This window comes from Myxocyprinus asiaticus, chromosome 27 (assembly GCF_019703515.2).
Source record: "Myxocyprinus asiaticus isolate MX2 ecotype Aquarium Trade chromosome 27, UBuf_Myxa_2, whole genome shotgun sequence".
In the NCBI taxonomy this organism is placed as follows: domain Eukaryota; kingdom Metazoa; phylum Chordata; class Actinopteri; order Cypriniformes; family Catostomidae; genus Myxocyprinus; species Myxocyprinus asiaticus.
The window spans coordinates 13,853,497-13,879,333 of NC_059370.1; the positions used below are offsets into that span (position 1 = coordinate 13,853,497).

Below are 25,837 nucleotides of genomic sequence, written 5' to 3' on the forward strand. Positions count from 1 at the left end.
GACCAATAGAAAAGTCCTGACCATGTACAGACAGCATTGCCATGTAAAGAGGCAGACACATACAGACTATGCCCCCTCTGCACAAGCAATAAAGTAGAAAAAGAACTGGTTTTGACATTTTGCCCTAATTATGGGTGAATCTCACAAAACCTGTCAACAACATGTCCAGTTCAAATTTCACCCCAAAATCAAAAGAAAGAAATAAGATGTTATAATTTGCTTGAAGAAAATGTAACGTATTTTAAGACAAATGAGAATCTTTGCACTTCTTTAATAATAATAATAATGACATAAAAATAATATTTATATATTAAAATTGTCAAGTTTTTTAAATCATAGTGTGTTTTTGTATTGCCAATTTATTCTGATATTATATATATATATATATATATATATATATATATATATATATATATATATATATATATATATATATAAACACATATTACAATAATGAGAATCATCAGTGAAAATAATGGGAATTGTGTTTGATTGTTTGATTGTCATGAAGATAATGCCACATACAATGTTATACTTATAATGGATACATGTGTTGAAATCATTTTCCAGTTAGGGTGCTGACCCCACCTGTTGCCTGTTCGCTGTCATAGGTGATATATAGGGTATAACTGCAGAGACTAAAACAATATATTTTTCATTTCGAGCATACTGAGCAAAATACGTATTTTCCGTTCCTGTTCAAATGTTCCGCAGCCTCCTTTCCAAATGGTTACCGGTTAGAACAAAATAAAAGAATGGTTAATAACGTTCTTTTTTTAAATGACAGTACTCTGCACTAAGGGGTGGGTGAAATACAAATTTCAGCGTTGCCAGATCTCAAAGAGAAGCAAGCAATCTTGTCTGGAAAAACAAGCTCAAAATAAGCCACTTGCCTCAAAATAATTTTTTTTTTTTTTTTGCAACTTATCACAATAGAAATTGTTACAAGCATACAGTTAATTAACAGAAAAGTAACATTTTAATTAAAGTTTGAGTCAAAACCTGGCAGCATCAAATCTGTATTAATGTATCATATCTAACAATAATTCAGTGAAGACTTGGAAACAACTGAGAAAAGTATGTTTTACATCTAATGATGTTTTTCTTGTATCTGGATTAGCCGTGCTTGTATATGTAATATTCAGTGTTGGGGAGTAACGGAATACTTGTAATGGCATTACGTATTTAAAATTACGTATTTAGAATACAGTTACATTGAAAAAGTATTTTGATTACTGAAGAGATTACTTTGCATTTTATTGTCATTTGTTTCATTTAATATTTAGTTCTTTCAGATGGAAAACATTTATACATATAAATGATGTGATCCAAAGTGCATTTGAACAGCAGTGAAACACTTTCTTATGATGTGTTACATTCATACGAGCAGACAGAGAAGTAAGTTTGAATTAAGTTTGGAGCAGAAGAAATAGAAATAAACATTGTGTTACGCTGAGCTAAAATGCTATTTCTAGCCATTTTACATGCACGTTATCAGGCACGATCATATTTTTTTATCAAGAAAATTCACATTGGATCATCATTTCTTTTTTTCTAGTAAGACCTTTGATATTATGGCAAAAATCGTATTCTTGATAATTTTTGTATTGTTTTCCTGTAAAAATATCAAAAAAATCCTTAAAACAAGATCAGTTTGATTTATCTTGTTTTAGAAGATATTTAGTTTTTTCAGAGAATGTATTTTTAACATGTGTATTTTGTCTTACTGTACTGACAGAGTTTTTATAGTCAAAACAAGTGAAAAAATCTACCAGTGCTGAAGAAGTAATCCAAAGTATTTAGAATACATTACTGACCTTGAGTAATCTAATGGAATATGTTACAAATTACATTTTACAGCATGTATTCTGTAATCTGTAGTGGAATACATTTCAAAAGTAACCCTCCCAACCCTGATAGTATTTATACATAGTTGTTAAAAAAGTCTTCATTCACAGAATGCGACATCCACAACTGACAATCAGGCAAAGAAATGTGTGATGCAGCAGTTTCCTTTAGGATCAAAGCACGTTTATTTTTTCGGGCAACATGGTGTAGTTCCCAAAATATACTGTGATAAACCCCCTGGCCTTTAGTTTCATGCAAAAATTATCAGAACAAAATTAACTGGTCTATATATATATATATATATATATATATATAACACACACACACACACACACACAGTATATATCAACTATGACCGAAGGGGCAACTGGTGGAGTCAGGACCCTAACCTGAAAATTATTTCAGCACTGTGCAACAAGCATAAAATACTCAGAAACATTTTTATTATTTTATTTTATTTTATGAAATATACGTTTACTAATGCTTTGGCAATTTTGGCACCCCTACAGTAATGTCTACCTAAGAACAAATCAAATAAGCGTACTCTACACTTTTAATTATAAAAGTTTTTGTGTGTTTTTTTTGTTTGTTTTTTATTATTGACAGACAAAATCAGTACAAACAAAAAAAGCATTAAATTATACAATCAATGTAACCAATCTACAAAGGAAGGCTCTGCACAAAACAGCATTTGCTGTGTCTCGTTTGGAAGGATGCGTCCTCTGGAGGTCGCATTTGTCGGCTGCATACGTCATCGAGGCTGTCTCATTTCAGAAAAGCGAGTAGGACACTCTGAATGCAACCTGCGAATGCGACCTTAATTCGGAGGATGCATGAGGTGTATCCTTCCTGGGCACTCACAACCCACAATACTTTGCTTCAACGGAAATGTCTAAAAAAAAATTACGCCAATTTGCCCGTAAATACGATGTTCAAACTTAAGTAATATTAATTCCCAAGCTGAAGTACCTCAGAAGATGGGTGCAGAGTATATAATATGTATAATTATATTAATAGGTACATTTTAGGAGAGTTATAATGATGTAAAGAGAAAAGAAAATAGATTTTACAGGTGTACTTTTAGTCTAATAATTTATTCTAATTATATATTAATATAATTATACATATTATATACTCTGTACCCATCTACTGAGGTACTTCAACTTGGGAATTAATATTACTTTCGTTTGAACATCATATTTACGGGCAAATTGGTGTCATTTTTTTTAGACATCTCCGTTAAAGCAAAGAATTGTGGGTTGTGAGTGCCCAGGAAGGATACACCTTTTTTTTTTCTTTTTCTTTTTTTTTGTAGTTCAATTACAGACAAGTACAATGCAAAAAGTACAAGGCAAATATAAGGCATTGTGGTACAGTTCAGTGTATGTGAAACAGAGACAATAACAACAACTAAAACATAAAATGAACATATATGTAAATATAATAATAATAATAATAATAAATAAATAAATAAAATTAAAAATTACTGGGATAAAAAGTGCGATATAATATTAGGGCAGTTACATGAATTTGAAAAGCTTTAACATTTTTATTGTTTTTATAAGCTTTTTGTTTTGTGATCTCATGTTTTAAAGGGTTTCAAAGTATATTGTGAGATCAGTATTACAAAAGGTAATATATGTGGGTTTCTTTTGAGTTATTTTGGTCTTATGAATATAAAACTTTGCCAAAATAATTAAAAGATTAATCATGTAATTTTGTTTTTCAGAAAAATATGGGTTTTGAAAACAAAGTAAAATGTCATAAGGTTCTAAATTAAGAGTTTTGTTTAATTTTTTACTACTAATGGCTGCATTTACAGGATAACATCTATGAATAATTTTGTAAATAATTTATTTTACTTTATTAGAAATAACATATTTATATGGTAATGTCCAAATGCTGTGCCAAGATATACAATGAGGTTTAAGCCATTTTGGTTTACATAGAGGACTGGATCCGACATTAAAGGAATTTTCTAATAACATTTTTATTAAAACGTTTATCAAAAAAGGAGAGACCATTTACAAAAAGTTGAGGATTTTGACATTTGTATTATTAATATCTACATTTGAGAATTTGGTTAAGATTATTATGCCATTGGGGATAGCCCTAATTATTCTGTTAAATTATTTTTTCATATATATATATATATATATATATATATATATATATATATATATATATATTTTTTTTTTTTTTTTTTTTTTTTATAAAATTAGGGTATGTGTATAAATGCCCATTCTTGTCAATAAGCTGGTTTACAATGAATATGTTGTGCCGAGCCCAATGCTTCATGTACAAAGACTTCTTATTATGAATGATATTACCATTGTTCCATATAAAACAACTGCTAGGATAACAATTGTGTTTGTACAAATGTGACCAGAACAGTAATGCTTGTTTGTGATAATTGGCCAAAGCAATAGGAAGTTATATAAGGACACTGCAACAAAAAATGTAATCCTACAAGTTTTTCAAATAAATAATATGGGATGATATTGAATATACTACGAAGGATACACCTCATGCATCCTCCGAATTCCCGTGAAAAGAAGTCGCATTTGAAGTGTCCTACTCGCTTTTATGAAACGAGACAGCCTCGATTACGTATGCGGCCGACAAACGCGACCTCCGCAGGACACATCCTTCCAAACGAGACACAGCTGTGACTGCAGCCACAGCCGGTAGATAATGATCAGCAGTCTTTTACGCCTTTTCTTCCGGCGCGTTTTCTGACATCACTCCGAACTACGCAGCAGATGCGCCGCCCAACTTATGTTTGTTATGACACCAGTTTTGTAACAGGGCAAGACTGGGTGATATTTGTTTATTCACACTGTCCTGGAAAACCACGGGACGCACTTGACCAGAGTCACAGCAGCATATACGGTGAATAATCAGCTCTCTAAATGTTTCCAGGCTGTAGATATTCCCTCCAAGGTACTGTCACACTTTCTTATGTAGCCTGAACACTAACAGAGATTTGCCTTTGATTCTTTAAACGTAACTGCATGTTTAGTGTCCGTAATAAGCTCTAATTATCCACGTAAACACGGGACATGACATATTTTTGTATCTACCGGGAAATCATGTTATGCTAACACAACACTACAACTGTTGAACAATCAGAGGGAAAGTGGGGCAAAGGTCGATCAAATTTGTAGGTCAGATTTGATGTATGTGTTCTTCTGTCTGAGAGGTAAACAGTTTTATTACATGGTCCTGCATTGTGTATACTTAAATACTTTTGCCAGCAAAAAAACAAACAAAACAAAACAAAAACAAACATTGTATTTGTGTCTGCCTCTTTTAGAGCTATTTTGGTAAGTTGGCCTCTTGTTAAACAAAGTTGATCCCTTCAGATGGGCTCTGATTCATTTTCCTAATTAAGGCAGTAAAGAGCATTTGAGTAGCAGCGTGTCTGTAATACTAAATGTTTTTACCTTTTCCTGTATTTTTTCAGCACGGAGTTGCATACGCACACTAAAGTCAGTTCAAGTGGAGCATGTTGCTCCTCAGGTGTACTCCACACGATGTTGCTCCTCTGTCTCTGTGCCACGAATTACCACTCATTACACAGTGCACCCCAGAGAGAAGGATCCACGATGGGAAGGTCAGTTCTGTGCTATATGTTACCTTCATAAACTTCCTCTGAGCTGAGAACACAAAACCTCTGAGAAATGTAGATGCATTCTGAGGGTAAAAAAGCCAATTCAATATTTACATTGTAATTGGTTGAAACCAATAGATATTTGGTTTTGGCAGTTGATTTACAGGGCTCCCACGGTCATTGAAAACCTGGAAACATCAGGGAATTTTGAAATGGTAATTTCCAGGCCTGGAAAAGTCATGGAAACAAATAAAATCTATAATGGAATTTTACCAAAAATAAAATGGATTTTTCTAAAATGAATGTTGTTTTCTCTAGTTATGCTTTGCTCTTATAGATTTCATCAGCTAGATGTTGATCTCTGTGCTTGTGTAGAAAAAAACTTGCTCACAAGCTTGCATAATAATATTTGACCGTCTGAGCGTCTCATTGGGGATATTTTTTACCAAATAAATTTAATCGCTTAATTCTGTTAGTTCCAAATATTGGTTCCTGGACAAATACGCCATAGCACTCTGTACATTTTTTTTGTAAAATTCTAATCACATATCATTAATGACTGGAAAGGCCATGGAAATTCATTGATCAAAAGTGTGGAAAGCCTTAATTTACACGTTGCAGTTGTTTCTACCCAGCTTGTCTCCAATTGTTATTCTTCAGAAAACACCTTTTAATTTCTACATCATTCCACTTTGTACTTAAGATGTTATTGTTAAAAGTAAAGAACATATCTATCTATTATGAAATCATCTCAATTGTACACTTAAAGTATATACTGGGGAGAAAATTAAAAACCTTATATAGTCTAATGTATCATTTTGTATGATAAGAATAATTTCCTATGTCTGTGATCATGATATTGAGGAAAGCTCGCTCGCAGTGGTTTGCATGTTTACACGGAACTTGCGTGCCACTGTTAAGCTTCACTCATGCACCCATTAATGCAATGGATGCCAAGATTTTCACTGAAAAAAAAAAAACTACATTTCAGGTTCATTCTCACCAAAAAGTATCATATGCCTTCAGAAGACTTGAGGAATCAGGAATTTGTTGCATGAGCAGCATGGGCTACTTTATGATAATTTGGGGACCTTTTTTAATTTTAAAGTAAGGCACTATCACCTGTTATTGTATTGAAAAGATGGGCCAAGATATTAATTAAAACACATCCTTTTGTATTCTGCATAAAGAAAAAAAGTCATGCGGGTTTGGCACAACATGAGGGTGAAACTTTTTTTGGTGAACTATTTTTGGTTGAACTATTTAAAAACAAATTTTTTTTTTCATCTTTAGGTGTGGAAATGGAACGCTTTGCGGATGAGGCAGATGTTGTCGTTGTGGGCGGCGGCCCAGCGGGCCTATCAGCAGCCATCCGGCTGAAACAGCTGGCCAATCAGCATGAGAAGGAGCTGCGGGTCTGTGTGGTGGAGAAAGCATCTCAGATTGGAGCTCACACGTTGTCTGGAGCCTGTCTAGAGACCACTGCACTCAGTGAGCTCATTCCTGACTGGAGAGAGAGAGGGGTACAAAAAACACACTCGCATCCTGCTCCCTGCCTACCATCTGTTAAGACACACCACGTTCTTGGGGAATAAAACTGAAAGTGTCAAAAATACCCCAGATATTTAAAATGTCTAATATAAATATATATATATAAGTAATATTCTGATGATATATTTTGTAACACTCTGTTCTAGGTCAATCTAGTTATGGGTTTGGACACTGTAGTGACTGTTTATATTACTTGATAGAATTGAAAGATTTCACATAAATAAACATCATGCTATGTGTTAGGAAAAATAAGCTCTTATAAAATGTAAAAAAAATAAATAAAAAGACCCTGAAAATCAATTCCATGGGGCAAATGTTGCCCCAAAATGAAAATGGTTAATATCTAAAAACTGCCATTTACCCACCATGAATTTGATCAATGTAGCCAGACATGCTTGAAAGGCGAAGACACACAAAAATTGTAATTGCTTAGTGAAAATCAGCTATTTTAGTGTCAGTTCATTATATTGAATTACATTAGAGGCTGGATACAGTATGTGGGAAATATTATATATACTTAGGCAGATTTATTTTCAGTTACGTAACTGATGTATTGTCCAGACACAAACAATTAATGAGGAATTAAAACAAATTGCAATAACAAAGTCACTGATTTGAATTCATTTCTAACAGGCACCACTGAATACTCCAGTTACAGAGGACAAATTTTCAATTTTCACAGAAAAATACCGTATTCCTGTTCCAATATTACCAGGTAGGTTATTTTGGCTTGCACAAGGACCACTTCAGCAGCTTACACAACTTCAGACAATGCGAAACATGTCAAATAAATGTTTACATGGTCACCTTGTGTCACAATGTTCTGAACAGTTTTATAACCTCTATTAGAGGTTTTTATGAATGGTTCAGTCATTTGGGGTTTGTGAACACAGGGCTCCCGATGAATAACCATGGGAACTACCTGGTGCGTCTGGGGCATTTTGTTCGCTGGCTGGGTGAGCAGGCGGAGGAGCTGGGAGTGGAGCTGTACCCTGGTTACGCAGCAGCTGAGGTCAGAATGTTCCCTAAAATAATTTAATTTCAGCATTTAATTCAAGTTAGCTTTTTAATTCTTTTTTAAAAAAAAATTTATTAGTTTTTCTTTTGGTGTTGGGGCAGTGTGAATAAGCCTTAAAAGACTAGGGCTGTTAACCAAAAGGTTTTAGGTTCAAACCCAACAAGGAATGATCTGTTGAGCATGACATCATTGAGCCCTTGATAAAGTTACTTGACTCCAGGTTGCTCTAGGGGGGCTGTTCCTGTAATAAGCAGGGTTTATGCAGTCATGGAAAACCTAGACATATCAGGGGATTTTACAATTGTGATTTGTAAGCATGAAAAAGTCAGGGAAATCAATAAAATCATCAAAAATGGGTGAACTGTCTTTGCAAAATCTACATTTTATAGTTATGCAAAGCAGAATATTAAAATATTATTAAAATAATTGATAACACTTTATAATAGCTTTCATTAATAAATCATTAAAGAACATTGTGTAATGGCAAACAGATCTTTAGTTAATGTTTATTCAGAAAGTTAGAAATATGTTAACTTATGAATTTAACATTACATGATTCTTAACAGATCAATGTAAATTTAAATACTATTGAAAATGTTATTAATCTTTCATGCATATATAGCCTTGCACTTTTTAAGATCTACAAATGTTTTTACAAATTTATATAATGATTACAAGATCACATGCACATTTGAATGCTTACATACGTCATTAAGCTTTTTCATATGAGCTTGTGCACTTTTGTTACATTCACATATGTTTTCAGATTAATTTTTTCACAACAAACACTATACATGTTTACAAATAATTCATTTATGTCCAGCTGATTAGTTACCAACGTCTATAAAAGCCAAACATTTGCTGTTTTGTTTTTTGTTGTGGTATGTATATGTGCTTTTAATATTTACACATCTCTACTTTTAAGTTATTTGTTCATATTTTTCCAGTAACCACTCTAAAGTTAAATCTATTCATCCATAGTAAATCTTTATAAAGGTTTACAAAAAAAACATATACATTTTTATTCATTATAGGAATGAAAGTTTAATAACATTTGTAAGTATTTTAATTTACATTACATAATGCTTAACAGATTATTAGTTAATGTTAGTTAAATTCATGAGACGCTTTTGGAGCATCTCGTCATAAGCATACCGTTTTTAGGTCGCTGTGTCAAGTTAAACATAGTTTGAAGCTTAGAAAAACACGTCTTGAGATCCCTGCGTTCGTATTTGCGCTCCATCAAGCTGTATTTGAATGCAAAAACGTGTTGTCATCTTGTTTTGTCTGCTCTCGTTGAGTGCGATTTTGTTCTCTGTATAACTGCATTGCACAAACAGCTGAAGCTTCGCTTACTGGAGAAAACAGGTGGTACTTCAAGCTTGAACTGCTCAGATGGAAGGAATATTCTTATCACGGTCCGGGGACATGATTACTTGTGTTATTTTTTTTTAACATGTAATTTTTTATATAGTTAATTGCACCGAATTAACATGTTAAGTCGACAGTCCTAATATATAATATATACATACACACACACACACACAGTTGTGCTCAAAAGTTTGCATACCCTGGCAGAAATTGTGAAATTGTGGCATTGATTTTGAAAATATGACTGATCATTTAAAAAATTGTATCTATCTTAACTATCTTTTATTTAAGGATGGTGATCATATGAAGCCATTTATCATCACATAGTTGTTTGGCTCCTTTTTAAATCATAATGATAACAGAAATCACCCAAATGTCCCTGATCAAAAGTTTGCATACCCTTGAATGTTTGGCCTTGTTACAGACACACAAGGTGACACACACAGGTTTAAATGGCAATTAAAGGTTAACTTCCCACACCTGTGGCTTTTTAAATTGCAATTAGTGTCTGTGTATAAATAGTCAATGAGTTTGTTAGCTCTCACGTGGATGCACTGAGCAGGCTAGATACTGAGCCATGGAGAGCAGAGAAGAACTGTCAAAAGACCTGCGTAACAAGGTAATGGAACTTTATAAAGATGGAAAAGGATATAAAAAGATATCCAAAGCCTTTAAAATGCCAGTCAGTACTGTTCAATCACTTATTAAGAAGTGGAAAATTCAGGGATCTCTTGATACCAAGCCAAGGTCAGGTAGACCAAGAAAGATTTCAGCCACAACTGCCAGAAGAATTGTTTGGGATATAAAGAAAAACCCACAGGTAACCTCAGGAGAAATACAGGCTGCTCTGGAAAAAGACGGTGTGGTTGTTTCAAGGAGCTTTTTTTTTTTTTGCATGATCAGTCCCATTTTCAAAATCAGTGCCAAAATTTCACAATTTCTGCCAGGGTATGCAAACTTTTGAGCACAACTGTATGTATGTATTTGTGTGTGTGTTGAAATTAACATTAACCAAGATTAATAAGTGCTAAAGTAATGTCCATTGTTACTGTATGTTAACAAATGTAGTTAACTAATTATCCAATTATCACAAATGACTGGAACAGTGGTAGAAATTCATTTGTCAAAAGGTGTGGGAACCCTGATTATGAGTAAATGATTATGAGGCAAATGTGTAAATTAGCAAATATGTTACTTGCTAATCAAGTGATTTTCATCACTAAAGTGAATTTGTGTTGGACACAGGTGCTGTTTCATGAGGATGGAAGTGTGAAAGGAATTGCAACAAATGATGTGGGCATTTCCAAAGACGGCTCTCCAAAGGTTTGTCATCACTACAAGGTTGTTCATGAATTTTCCTTCCCATACAGAATGTCCAATGGCAGTTTGATCAAACTTTTTCTATTGCCCTTAGAAGTACAACACAACATTTCAAACACATTTTTGATGAGGGTGATTTATATTCATAAAAATAATATTTAAGGCTGAAACAGTCCACTGAATGTCTTCGCCAGGGCTAAGTGGCTGTCTGAACTGCTGTAGAAGATTGCAGCAGGAAAAGTAAAAGGTCATAGATTCTCTCAGTGACTCTGGTAAAGTGATTCTGTCATGAGAGGAGAGTTAAGTGTGCTATTACATTTCACGCTCTGTTTAACTTCTGCAGGATGTGTTTGAGAGAGGCATGGAGCTCCACGCTAAGGTCACTATGTTTGGGGAAGGCTGCCACGGACACCTGGCCAAGCAACTCTACAAGCAGTTCAACCTCAGGGAAAACTGTGAGCCACAGACTTATGCTATCGGCCTCAAAGAGGTACTTTTAACATATAGAAGTAGTTTTATTTATATAGCGCCTTTCCCAAGCTCAAGGTCGCTTTACAATACGTTATAATATAGAACCATTTAAGTATAATACATACAGTATACAATACGATAAAAAAAGAGATTACATCTCAGATAGAAAAATCAGATTATAACTATATTATCAGGATGGTAGATCAAAGTGTAAAGGAAAGAGATGCATTTTTTAGATGGGATTTGAAAGTGGGTAAAGAAGAGATATTATGGAAACTAAGAGTCAGTGAATTCCATAGTTTAGGAGCAACAACACAGAAAGATCTACCACCCCCAGTGGACAGACTAAACTTGGGGATGGACAATAGACCAAGTTCAGAGGATTTAAGGGACCGTGTGGGGAAATGATAGTGGAGAAGATCAGACAGGTAAACTGGGGCAAGACCGTTTAAAGTATTTTGAATTGTATTCGGGATGCCCCAGGCAGCCAGTGAAGTTCATGCAGAAGAGGGGTGATATGGGCAGAGCCCTTAGTAAAGGTGAGAACTCTTGCCGCTGCATTTTGAACATGTTGTAATCTAGCAATGCTTTTTTGGATAGGCCAATGAACAGAGCATTGCAGTAATCAAGATGTGAGGTGATCAGAGCATGAACAAAGGTTTCGGCATCAGCCAAATTGAGAAAAGATAGATGCCGTGCAATGTTACGTAGATGGAAGAAAGCCTTTTTAACAACAGTGGAGATAGGTGAATCAAAGAAAGAGATGAGTCGAATAGTACACCAAGACTACGGACATTACGAGTGGGCTTAACATGAACTTCATAAATATCAATTGTGAGGTCTAACCTGTTTACTTGACCTGCTAAGCCAACTGACATTACTTCAGTTTTATTGGTATTGAGCTTGATACAGTTCATGAACATCCAATGCTTGATGTCGCTAATACATGCACAGAGTGAAGCAGGAGGAGAAGGTGAATTGGCAGTGAGGTAGATTTGGGTGCCATCAGCGTAACAGTGAAAACTGAGACCATGTCTACGGATAATGTCACCAAGTGGTAGCATATAGATAATAAACAGTAATGGTCAAAGGACGGAACCCTGGGGAGTATCTTGTGCAAGAGGAGCAGTTGCAGATTTATAATTTTGTACAGAAATGAAATATTTTTTTATCAGTGAGTTACGAAGTAAGTCAAGGGAGAACTGAACCAGTAATGCCAATTTCAGAAAGACGATTTATAAGGATGTCATGGCAGACAGTGTCAAAAGCAGAACTTGGATTTAGGAGAATTAAGATGTTTATTGACCCTGAATCTACAGACTGGAGGATGTCATTAATAGTGGTCGACCGCTATATCGCAGAGGCCGATAAATCGCCTGACATTTGGAATTGTTTCATTATCGGCATCGGCTGATTCGTTTATTAAGGCCGTAAGGGCGGCGAAAATCATCTGCTTGCATATGAAGCAGCCGCCTGAGACATGTAAATGACCAATCGCAGTTTGTTTTATTGTTATGTGCCATCTTGTTACTACAACAATAGACCGGTGTGCAACACAGTCTCATTTAAATGGTCCACTTATCAGAGATGCGTTTGAGCTCATTATGTTAAAGTGCTCGCCTGTTTCATTCTCCCTGTCTCTCCTCAGCAGTATCAATAAATCAATAAAACTAATGTTGTATACCATCTGCGGATACCTCATTTAAACAGATGTAATACACAAACCTCACAAAACTTGAGCAAATACAGCATCCTGTGGAGCGCTCATATTTCTTCCTCTAAAGCGTTTTTGATCAGCCTCTCCTGAGCAGTACCTGTAACTTAACTTTCTTGCCTAATGATAAAAAGGCAAATATCAGTAAAACTTATATCATATCCACATATTTGCTGATGGTTTATCTCGTTTAAACAGATGCAATTCACAAACCTCATGAAAATCCACCGTTTTCTTGTCGAGCGCTTATCTTCCTCTTAAGTGCAAATTCCATCATCCAGAATCAAAACTTCAGGATCAGGATCAAAAGTTCCTCTAATAATTCACAAATCATGACGGTGTAACTTCAAAGTAAAAGCGCTTCACGTGTGCTATAAGTAAATGCTATATTCACTATGTAATGTATGTACAATTGGTTTGATTGGGTCTTTTGTGAGAAAATGCGATTGCTAACTTGGACATGCCATCCATGGATGCTGGACTACTGTGTGTACTGTTATATCCTTTTTCCTATTATATTAATTTCTTCATGCAGAAATAAATTACTAAAATGTTATCCATCATTTAAAATACAATCTTATTTTTTAAACATATTTTTTTACAAAGTTAAAGTTGTGTGAAATTGAATAAATATAGTGTTAAGTAAGAGTTTATAAATGTTTTTAGCAATTTTATGTTTACATTATTTACTATATTAAATTGTGTGATATATCGGCATTGTATCGGCCTATCGGCCACCCTGCTTTCTGTCGGTCGACCACTAGTCATTAACCTCCCGGAGGAGAACTGTCTTAGTGCTAAGTGATGAACGGAAACCAGATTGGTAAGGTTCATTGAGATTATTAGAATGTAGGTAAGAATGCAATTGAGACGCTACAACTCTTTCTAGGATTTTAGCTATGAAGGGGTAATTTGAAATTGGTCTGTACTTATTCAGATTTGATTGATCAAGGCCAGGTTTCTTAAGTTTTTAACTCTACTGGCACTGTGGCAGAGGCTAAGCTACAATTTATCAAATGTGAGATTGTGACTGAGATGTCTGAGACACACATTTTTAGAAGAGAAGTGGGGAGCAGGGTCAAGCTGAATCAAATCGCTAACAGCAAGAGGACTAGTAGGAGTAAAAGTGGACAGAGAATAGTTAGAGCAGAGTGGCAGAAACACAGAGTGAGGAGTACATGGAGTATCAGTGGCAAAAGACGAGTAGATAGATTCTGATTTGTCTGAAAAACTGAAGAAAGCCTTGCACAAACTCATCAGAGCCAGAGACAGAATGTACAGGAGGCTTGATGAGTTTGTTTACAGTCTCAAAAAGTGCTTTAGGTCTGCATCTGGAGTTTGTAATGGAGGAAGAGAGAGATAGGAGCAGCATACGGGAGTGAGAGCACCTGATATTTAAGCAGGTGTTCTGAGTAAGCCAAAGAGTGGACAGTAAGTCCAGTTTTTCTAAACAGTCTTTCAAGTCGACGCCCTTCAGCTTTGATAGCCCGTAGTTCAGGAGTGGACCAGGGTGAAGCGTGAGTTGAGGGAACTAGCCTAGTCTTATCAGGAGCATGCTTGTCAAATACTTTAGATATAGCATCATTATAGATTGAACATACCTCTGATGGACAATGAGTTTGTAAAGAGTCTGATGAAGGGGAGGCATATATTGAAGCAGAAAAAGATGTGGGGTTGACCGGGCTAATTTTAGAATCAGAATGAGCTTTATTGCCAAATATGCTTACACATGGATTTTGTCATGGTAACAGATAACAATTTTTTAGGGCATGACATAAATGCAGGAAAACTAAAGCTAAACTCTAAGAGATATATATATATATATATATGTGTGTTATAATGTCTATTTTGCTGACATATGAAAGAACTTTTCTCTCAGCTGATACTATTAATTATAGAGGGAACCTTCTAACTTGGTACATTAAGAAAATATTAATTTTACAAATTTTATAAGCTTATTCGTTTATCATTTTGGTCACATTTTTGCTTTAGCTAAACAAATGAAATGCACCTTGGTCATTTATGTGCTTTATTGACAATACAGATTTCACTTTAACAAAGATGTTGAAGATGTACTGTAATTGAACGGCAGAAGTAAATTACTGTGATACAGGAATAGATGACAGTGTAATGATATTAATAGTGGTTTACTGTTAGCAAGAATACTAATAGTACAGCTGTTAAAATAAATATGGTGTAGGTACATAGATATTAAACACATTCCCATTTTGTCAGCAAATATCCCTTTTTTGCTTTCTTATTTTTGGAGACCAGCGATTATCAAAAGATTGACATAAATGTGAAATGTCAGTTTCAACCACATGATCTGAACATTTGTCACTGAGTGAAAAATATTATCAGCCTACTTGACAAAGTTTTGCCGCCTAATGAATTTTCACACCTGTTTTTTACTTTGATTTAAAAGCTTGTTACAAAATTAGTTTGAATAGGCATTTAGTCCCAAATGTAGTTGTTTTTTTTTTTTGTTTTTTTTATATATATTGTTTTTAAATATTTAAATACCAAAAGTCTTTCTGTTTTTTTTCCAGCTTTGGGTTATCGATGAGAAGAAGTGGCGTCCAGGGCGGACGGAGCACTCAGTTGGCTGGCCCCTGAACAGGAACACGTATGGCGGCTCCTTTCTGTACCATCTCAACGAGGGAGAGCCTCTGGTGGCCCTGGGCTTTGTTGTGAGTCAGCCTGCTACTGAAATGTTCAGGTCCAACACTGATTGGAAGCGTTTTGTTGGACTTGCTAGAGTCTTCTTTGAAGCTTTAATCATAAAGCTGAATGGTCTGGATTGATGTCTTTGTCAGGATGCTTTGATCTGCATATATATTATTGCCCTCATTCATCAGATTATTTCATGAGATAAAACAGGCTAGGGAGTGTGAAAAGACTTTGAACTATGAAGACGTTCCCCATCGTGGTCTGTCTTGCGGTCATTCTATCATCCTGCTTATAATGTAGCATATCAAAACTGCAGCTTTTTCAATCACATTTTAAAGAGGCATTTCATGGAATGCTTGTGATTAATTGAAAATAGTCTCTATCCGGGTGTCTTGAAGAGTTGCACAGTGATGACTGGTTATTCAATGTCGTCATGGCCCAGAATGTTACTCCGTTTGATTGGTCACAGTTGTATGGCGAATTATTATTTTTTTATTTTTTTTATTTTTTTTTCCTCTCAAATGACACATATATATATACACACACACACACACACACTGTATGTGCTGATGGGGCACATTTTCCTTTGCATGCTCTCTCCAATTTAGAACACTTGGTAATACAACAAAATATGCATTGAAGTGAGGATAAAAATATGGATGATTATTTTCAATGACGAAAGATTTAGATGCAATACATCCCCAACAGAAACTCAACAGGTGTTCAATGGCACTGCCAGTGATATAAGTTTACCAAATATATTATTGTTATTACCCTGAATTCAATCACTGTTACATAGTAATAATCAGTGTTCTGTATAGAATTATGTTTTTGCAGTGGATGAGCAGAAATTCCCATTTTAAGACAAAACTCTTTAAATTCAGTTACTGTTCAAACTGATTCAATAAGACGTTGAGGAATGCTATAGACCAATTCACATGTTGTGATTAGGTGAACATTTATGACCAATTCAGTAAAAGAACTGGCTCATAAAGAGTAATTTCTGACTGCACTGGTCACACTGTATATAGACAGATGTGTTGACTAGTTATTATCTTTGTATTATTTTGTAAAACAGTAATTTTGTCTCATTATATTCAATTCAGACAGCAAATTTGCAAGTTGGATGAAATTAATTTATTTTCAGGGATGCAAACAACTCGCTTTTCGGCGAATGTCGCTTTTTTTCACATCAATTTGGTGGGGGGGGGGGCGTCGAGTCTCAACGATTCTTATGGAGTATTTCTATCACTCTCATATGAGTGAACTGCATTGAGCAAAAAATTCTTCTCAACTGTCAAAACATTACATAACGTGGTTGTTTACTCCAGTCTTACTAGACCAGGCATGGCAGCAAACACTAGGAAGTTTGCCTTTGAACACATCGCTCTCTCCCTGCACTGTTTGGCGCCTCATACTGTATGGCTAATTTTGAGCGGAGAGTGGCGACATCACCTGAGGTAAGGACATTTGCTTTTATCTGTTGGCTGACTGTTGTATGGTTTTGACTTTTAACATCATTAGCTCTGTAGGCTATGTATATTATGTCTTTTTAGTTAATGTTAATTTACTCCATGTCAGAGCAGCTTCTCTTATGCTAGATTAATTTTCACTTGCAAAATATACTCAATGGATCCCATTCATTTAGTTAGCCATATGGTGAGAAAAGTTGAAGATGATTTAACTTCATACTGACATACCTCCTATCGATACTGTAGTCACACCAACATCTTTGGATGAGCTATGCTAGCTCTCGTGATCTAACGTTAGCGATTCTAAAAATTCCACAATAGTCTGGAGGCACAGTCGGAAAAAACAATGCTCATTGAACACGTGGACATGTAGCTTTACAATGAAATCTTTTAACATTAACTTAGTCATCATGCCATTATGCTATATGCATTCAACAAGAGGACTTCACAGGAAGAGGAGAAATAAGCACGGCTGAGACATGCAGCCAAGCAAATGAATGCTGCTAGACGTAAAGCTCTAGAAACCCTCCAAGTGAAGGCAAAGAAGTACTGATGGATGCTGCATTAAGCAAAGGAATGCTGCTAGACGTAAAGCCCTAGAAACCCTCCAAGTGAAGGCAAAGAAGTACTGATGGATGCTGCATCAAGGAAAGGAATGCTGCCAGGCATAAAGCCCTTGAAACCCTGTTGGATTGTTGGACGTCAAACTACATGTAGGGGCTCAAAGAGAACAGCAATACCTACCTGTAGCTGACATTACAACAGCACATTATTCAGTATATGGGATGTAGCTCTCCTTACACCAATTTATTTCCATTGTTGTTTTGGTTACCAAACAGTCCTGTATGTTGGTGTTAACATGTTTCCATTACAAAGCTTCTGCAGGTCTTAAAAAGTGCTGAATTCAGTTTCCTCAAGTAAAGGCCTTAGGAAGTTTTCAAAAGTCTATTTTTTTCTTGTTTGGTCTGTGCATCAGTGTAAAACTCAAATATATTTCATTTACCTTTGTATACGACCAATAAAACAATCAGCAAATCTTTACATTTCAGCATCTAAAACCAGCAGGTGTTTGACATTTTTGCTTATGTTATTTTGTAGTTCTTAAAATAAAAAAAACTTAATTTACTACTTAACATCTGTCTGTCTCTTGATCTGACTATATTAAATAGAATTTCCTATTTAAGCATATAGCACAGGCCTTCATCGTGTTTTTATTTTATGACTTTGGGTATCTCTTTTTTTCACCATATATTTGTTTGCATCCCTGTATTTTGCTCTGGTGCTATAGATTCAATTGTGGTGCAGGATGTCTGAAATGTTTGACATGTTCCCTCATTATTCAATATTTCCACTGTGCAGTTGCTCTACTGTGACTAAATGAATGTTTATTTGAATTGAGTACGATGAACTGCAAATATGTGTTTGTGTTTTATCTCCTCAGGTGGGGTTGGACTACACTAATCCTTATCTGAGCCCTTTCAGAGAATTCCAGCGTTGGAAGCACCACCCCTTTATAAAGTCTACCCTGGAGGGCGGCAACAGGATAGCATATGGAGCCAGAGCCCTCAATGAAGGGGGTTTTCAGGCATGTAGATTGCTCAGGATTCTCTTGGGAATATCATCCATTGTGCTTGCTAATTACTTTTACTCATACGTAGGGTTAAAGATTTGAACAAACTCTTAAGTATTAAACTTTGGAGCATATCTCATCATGCACTGCTTGTGGTACAGGCATGAATGATACCACTTTTCAGACTTGTGATTTTAACATGGACTATAAAACAGGCAAATAATCCAATAGATTTACATTTAAGGAGGGACCCGAAGCATATCTAGAGACCAGAATATCATATAGACTTGGGGGTGGTCTCCTTTGACTCGCAGAAAACACCCAGATATATGTTAAAAACCACAGCAACCTAGCACCATGGCAGCGACCTTTGCATGGGAAAGCACTACTCATAGTATCTTCTGTAAATGTAAAAATCTAGTTGTCATTAACTCCTTTTTCGTTTGGTCCTTGTGTAACTTCTCATGTCCACGATCTCCCCCTCCAGTCAATTCCTAAGCTGACGTTCCCAGGCGGCATGCTGATAGGCTGCAGTCCAGGCTTCATGAACGTGCCGAAGATCAAAGGCACGCACACGGCCATGAAGAGTGGCATGTTGGCGGCTGAAGCTGCCTTCAGCAAAATTGCAGACGAGAATCTGCAGTCTGAAACAGCAGGTAGCCAGTACAGACATCTGTGCAGATTACCTGAGGTGTAATGCACAAGATATTAGACACAGTCTTGGGACATTCAAATATTTTTATTTTTATTTTTTTTTGTTAGGTCTCTATGTTCCTGAATACGAGGAAGATTTGAAGAAGTCCTGGATCTGGAAGGAGCTGCATGCTGTAAGGAACATCAGACCGTCATTCCATAACTACTTTGGCCTCTACGGAGGGATGGTGTATACTGGAATCTTCTACTGGATTTTCAGAGGAAAAGAACCATGGACTCTGAAGCATAATGGTAAGACTAAGAATCATTATTAATTGTTAGGAATTCATTGTTTTGCCTGCTTATTATAATAGAAGCTTTGCCTTAAATCTAAAGTGTGTAATTTCTGCACCACCAAATGGATTAAGAGAATAATCACTGTTTCAAAACGGATTCCAGAAAATGCCCCATATTCCATTGGTTGAACAGATAGTCCCGCCCCAAACTCACACCACTGGTTGAGCCACTAAGATGGCATGCTCGGACAGGATGCACATGGACAGGTCTCAGACCGCCTTATGCATACTGCACCCAGGGCTGCGTTTCCCAAAATCATTGCAAGCTTAAGTTGATCATAGAGACCACTGATGCCAATGGTTTCTACAATCTACTTAGGCTTATGATGCTTTTGGGAAATGCAGCCCAGTTCTGATTGGTTGACTTCTCATTTTCCCCAATAGGTTTTTATCAACCTGCTGGGAAAACAAAGTTATTTACAAGGTAACAAGTTGCTGCAATGAGCACTTCTAAGGAAGAACTGGAGGTTGATGGAATCAAATCTTTGTTTGAGGATACTTTGGTTGTCTGTGTTGCTGATTGTAACGCGCACAGTATGCGTGACGCAAATTTCGCCATCTGCGCAATCTGTCCATGTATGGGTCAGGTTTTATCAACACACGGACAGTCCTCGTCTGTTCGCATCGTCGGCACATACGCCTACCGTTGACTACTGACAAAGTATAACAAAGCAGCCGTGCGCATGCATCAAATGCATTCGTAAACATTCTCGGTCAAAAGAGTATACTTTGAAAGGCTGACCGCTCGACCGTGTGCGAGACAGCACAATGCGGAAAAACAAAGTATACCCAAGCCTTTAGTAGTAAGTCAATAAGATATCCTTGAGCACACCTGTATTTTTTTTTGGTTCTGTTCTGAGTTATGTCTCATTTCAGATTTACCCGCCTCTAAACGTCACAAAACAACCAACTGTGGTTGGTCAGATGTCCCATTACCATGCAAATGGGCTCTTTTAGGTCAGAGTTAGCTGCAGTGTTGACCAGACTTCATGCCAATAGTCAAACTATGACTTAATTAGCCACTGCAGAAAGGCATGCGATTTCAGTGGCTTTCTGACCTCACCGTCTCCAATTATTTGTATTTTTTTGTAAAGGTAATCAAGTGATCTGTTGTCTTGTAGGCAGGGTTGGGGAGTACAGAATACATGTAATGGGATTACGTATTTAAAATACAAAATATAAGTAACTGTATTTCACTACAGTTACAATTTAAATCATTGGTAATTAAAATACAGTTACATTCAAAAAGTATTTTGATTACTGAAGAGATTACTTTGCATGTTATTGTCATTTGTTTCATTTAATATTTAGTCCTTTCATATGGAAAACTTTTATACATATAAATGATGCAATCCAAAGTGCATTTGAACAGCAGTGAAACACTTTATGATGTGTTACATTCATACGAGCAGACAGAGAAGTTTGGAGCAGAAGAAATAGAAATAAACTTGTGTAAATTGTCAGCTTTACGCCAAGCTAAAATGCTATTTCTAGCCATTTTACATGCACGTTACCAGGCACGATCATATTTTTTTATCAAGAAAATTCACATTGGATCATAATGTCTTTTTTTTTTTTTTCTAGTAAGACCTTTGATATTAGGGCAAAAATCGTATTCTTGATAATAATGTTTGTATTGTTTTCCTGAAGAAGAAAAAAATAATCTAAAAATTCTAAAAAAGTAACAACACTGCATTAGATATTTAGGTTTTTCAGAGAATGTATTTTTAACATGAGTTTTTATAGTCAAAACAAGTGAAAAAATCTACCAGTGCTGAAGAAGTAATCCAAAGTATTTAGAATACGTTACTGACCTTGAGTAATCTAACGGAATATGTTACAAATTACATTTTACAACTTGTATTCTGTAATCTGTAGTGGAATACATTTCAAAAGTAACCCTCCCAACCCTGCTTATAGGTCTGGATGCTGCTCAGCTCAAGCCGGCAAAGGACTGTACACCCATTGACTATCCAAAACCCGATGGCAAGATCAGCTTTGATCTCTTGTCATCTGTTGCCTTGAGCGGGACCAATCATGAGCACGACCAGCCGGCCCATCTGACGCTAAAAGATGACAGTGTTCCCGTGGCACAAAACCTTGCAATTTATGATGGCCCTGAGCAGAGGTTCTGTCCTGCTGGTATGTAACTAATGCACTCTCTTTTTCTGCTGCTCTCAGCAATGGAAACCAAATGCTATAAAAACCTTCTGCTGATACAAAAAGCATTTAGATGCTAATTGCACACGATATTGCAAGATTAACATTATTAATAATATGCTGAGATATATCAAAAAACCTGGTGAACTAGCTGCCAGTGTTTCCACTAAACAGTTGTTGCTCAATTGCAGTGCATGTAAAGCAGTACTACATTGATATTACTCCAACATTCTTGTTAGGGGTTTGTTTTAATAGCTAGGGTATAATTAAGGGGCAGTAACACTTGACCAGGGGTACTCAAAGTTCCAAGAGGTCCGGTCTCTACATTTCCTTCCCAGCAAAGGTCCGGATAGTATGTAGCTTACATGGTGTCAGTAGTTATATGGCTAGGAAATTATGTATCTTTTTTTTTTAAATAGTTTTTATAACTTGCCATGTTGACAGCAATAGTACTTTGTAAAAAAAAAAAAAAAAAAATCCTGATGAGGACATTGGGGGCCCAGAGACAGCTAGTGGGATCTGAGAGATCTTTTCTACCAAAAGATTAAAATATTTAAATCAAGACTTCATCAGTCAAAGGCACTTGGATGTGAATATTGAAGCTGAATGACAGCAGTCCAGTTTTGCTGAAATATTTTTAGAATCTATACCTATGTATGGGACATAGGAGGCCTTTTGACAGATAAAATACTGTGGGTTCAGGGGTGTCCCCTGAGAAAAAATGTATGAAAATGTAAAAGCCTGAATGGACCATTTTTATATTTTCCTTAAAGTGAGAATCTACTAACAACAAACAAACAAGTTACATAACAGTGAAACATTAAACATCTGTTTGATTAAGGATAAATAGGCTTTCCTTGCCATGATGACATCTCTGCTTAATTTTCACAAAATTAGAACAAAAATCTGTTTATTATGAAAGGCCCGTAACATGCTGATTAATGAAGCTAAATTTAGATGGAAAAAAACATTATAGTCTTAAGGCGGCACGTTAACTTGTCCTGACACAAACCTGGCTTAGCTGAACTGGCTGAATCGCATATCAGACAGATGAAGATAGTTTCACTTTACTTAATTTTTGTTTTCTGCAGTGTGTTTAAGCAAAAGATGCCAGTACCTGTAGCGGTGTCTCTGCTACTGTTGTTAAAATAACTGCAACTCGTACGTACAGTAAATTAGGCTTTATGTGGTGCCTCATGTCTATAGCGGGGAGAGTGGGAATAAAGTGAGTAGCGCTGAACGCTATTTATTTCTGATCCGTGGGCGAATACACCATATGCTTACGTAATCACTTAGCCAGGTGTCAGATAACTAGCACAAAGCTTCAGAGCTCGGTCCGGATTTAATTGTCCTTCGGTCCGGATCCGGACTGGAGTCCGCCAACTGAGTACCCCTGCACTAGACTGAGCATGCAAAATTATGAGAATGCGGGTTCTTAAGCTTGGGGCCACGGGTCGCATGGCTTCGCAGACGGTTTAGTAGTAGCTTTCAGCTGTGCTGGGGCAGCAAGAGATGGATTCTTTGCCGGGCGCTGACCGGAATTAGATCGGGAGCTTGCCGGGAAGGGGAAAGTGCTACTTTTCTTTGGCAGAAAGTGTTTCGCTTGAGACTGCTTTTGCACCACGATGAAGCACTCTGAAAAGCCTTCCACGGCATTGCCAAAGAGACCATCGGGCGACACCAGGGTGTCAAGGAGGGTGTCTTTCTCTGCATTACGCATCTCCGTGAAAGTTAGCCAAATATACCGGTCCAGAACCATCAGGTTGCTCATCGCTTTGCCGATGGTCTGAGTGGTAGTTTTCGTGGCTCACCACGGCAAATCTGTAGTGGTGTGGAGCTCTTTGAACAGTTTTGGATCGGGACCTTGCTCATCCATTTGTTTAAGGAGCTTGGAAAAACCTGGAGTACTGATATGCTGTGGAGTGCTGAACCAGCTTGGCCCGCTGCTGTATAAGCTCTTCCTGCCAGTGCGGACGTCAGTCGATGCAGCTTGGAGGGGTGGATGGGGCAGGATTTCCATTCCATGGCAGTATTATGGCAGAGGTGATCTGTGACCGCCTGTTCCACTGGGGGAAGCTTTGAGTAGCCTTTTTTTCTTGGTGCTGTCCACTTTAGTGAGGACAGCAGCACCTCCGGCCTGAATGCGTGAAGAGTAAGGCGCAGGCCAGGTCTTTGTGAGCTCCGCATGAACCTCAGGGAAGAATGGTGCGCTCATCCGGACCATGGTCTGTTGATGATGGCTGGTTTGCAAAAACCATTCATCCAGGCGAGACTTTTATGGCTCTTCTGGAGGGGACCACTCAAGACCGAGCTCTTCAACCTCTCTCATGAGGATGCGAAGAAGCTCCTTGCCCATGACGTGTGCACGGTCTTTAACTTCGCTGGGAGAAGGGGTGGCAACATCCTCCGTGACCACTCGCCTGAAGCTGCGTGTGACAGCATCATCGTCAGAGCTGCCAAACGTAATGAGGCCGTGCACTTTGATAGAGGGCCGGAGCTCCTCACTTGCATATTGCACAGACGAGGACGTTAGATCATCTGATTCTTCCAGCTCAACCTCACTGCCCCACCGTGCCCTCGGGACTTAACACAGAAGAGGCAGGTGAAAGGGCACGAAAGGCTGGATCTTCCCTCAGAACTAGGTAGATCATAGAGCACAATGTCCAGAGATTGAGGGCAGTCTGTCTCCATGTGAGCTGCTTGTGCGTGGGCACGGCCCAGGCAGTGAACACAGCTCTCATGCCCATCAAGCGGCGGTATGTGCCGTTTGCATAGGGAACACTTGCAGATATGGTAACTCCAACTGGAGCGCTGTGGGAAGCAGGTAGGAGTTTTGCTGAAGCACCATGTTGATCAACGACGAGCGTCTGAAGCGAAGAACCCGCTCACTGAGAGCGTCTTCGGCGATGTGGAGAACTATTCACACGGGGAGCAGAAGGCCTCTCGGTGCAGGTGCTGAGCACAGGCGACAAGTCTTCCTGTTTGCGTCTTGCTGAGAAGATTCGTCCGCTGTTAGTGTACATCAACAGTGAAGCAGAAAGGGTTCCAAGACGAAGTTCACAGTTTTGAAGAAAATTCTAAAGAAATGGTGACTGAGCGCCCGCTTATATAGGCCGACTGCATGCCTACAGGGGTGGGGCTCAGACACCATTGCCAATCAGAGGATTGCCGTGATTGTATAAGGGTTTCAACAAGGTCGTGCAGAAGGACACTCCCCATAGTGCTTACAGCAATGTCGAGTGAAAGGGAACTGAGTTTTCAAACGAAAATGGGTTAGTGTGTATGTGGCCTAATATGATTCTTTTGCTGAGTTGCCAGCACTGGTTTTCTCTTAAGGAAATGCAAATTTAGTTTGATTCATTCTACCTAATTTTATCTCTCCTGTCCAACAGGTGTGTATGAGTATGTTCCTCAAGAGACAGGCGATGGCATGAGATTACAAATCAATGCACAAAACTGTGTCCACTGCAAGACTTGTGATATCAAAGACCCCAGCCAGAACATCAACTGGGTTGTGCCTGAGGGCAGTGGGGGACCAGCCTACAATGGCATGTGATTTTAATATTAAATATGCTTTTTTCTTTTTTACTGTTAGAACATATCACAGGTTACAAAATCACATGCCTCTGGGCCTTTACTAAATTTACAGGGATATTATTAAACTTTTAAAGACTTGAGAGTTCTTCCTATGTGCCTGAGGAATGAAACTGAATGTATTCATATCCTTGCTGATATGAGCATGAAGTGTAATTACATCAAGCTGCTTTGCGTATTTCAAGTTTGATCAAATTGTACTATTTGAAAATTTTATTTATAATGTCTGTCATAAGAGTAAAAAAAAAAGGTAGCATGTTGGATTAACCACCACATTTGAGCCCAAACTATGATGCAGTTTATGCAGGAACTGTAAACTAACAATTTTGTATATATTGTCAGTGTTGGTAACTGTAACTGTTGGTAGAAATAAATTAATTGTTCCAATCTGCTGATTTCCTCTCCTTCTTGGAACTCCTACACATTTTACTCTTATAATAACAGTAAAATTTTATTTAACTCATTTGGATTTTCTT

At 37.1% G+C, this 25,837-nt stretch overlaps 1 protein-coding gene across 2 annotated transcripts; it reads left to right on the plus strand.

Annotated features, from left to right (window-relative positions):
* The first annotated feature begins 4,595 nt into the window (after positions 1-4,595).
* On the plus strand, positions 4,596-25,748 carry etfdh (electron transfer flavoprotein dehydrogenase). 2 transcript variants are annotated; one of them, XM_051658896.1, is made up of 13 exons: positions 4,596-4,740; positions 5,315-5,464; positions 6,755-6,984; positions 7,646-7,727; positions 7,906-8,024; positions 10,647-10,724; positions 11,065-11,211; positions 15,456-15,596; positions 18,490-18,633; positions 19,106-19,274; positions 19,381-19,563; positions 21,528-21,749; positions 25,160-25,748. In XM_051658896.1, exons 1-13 carry the CDS (start codon positions 4,611-4,613, stop codon positions 25,321-25,323), a joined length of 1,959 nt encoding a protein of 652 aa, XP_051514856.1. In that variant the 5' UTR covers positions 4,596-4,610; the 3' UTR covers positions 25,324-25,748. The 2 variants fall into 2 exon arrangements, with proteins under 2 accessions (XP_051514856.1, XP_051514857.1); XM_051658897.1 differs by having other exon boundaries at positions 4,604-4,791.
* The last annotated feature ends 89 nt before the right edge of the window (positions 25,749-25,837 follow it).

What these genes read in the sequence shown, in the direction of transcription:
- etfdh (XM_051658896.1), top strand. Translation starts at nt 4,611, where the DNA reads ATGCGCCGCCCAACTTATGTTTGTTATGACACCAGTTTTGTAACAGGG. An exon ending in ATGGACTCTGAAGCATAATG is followed by an intron (nt 19,564 to 21,527) that starts GTAAGACTAAGA and finishes CCCTGCTTATAG; the next exon opens with GTCTGGATGCTGCTCAGCTC. An exon ending in GCAGAGGTTCTGTCCTGCTG is followed by an intron (nt 21,750 to 25,159) that starts GTATGTAACTAA and finishes CCTGTCCAACAG; the next exon opens with GTGTGTATGAGTATGTTCCT.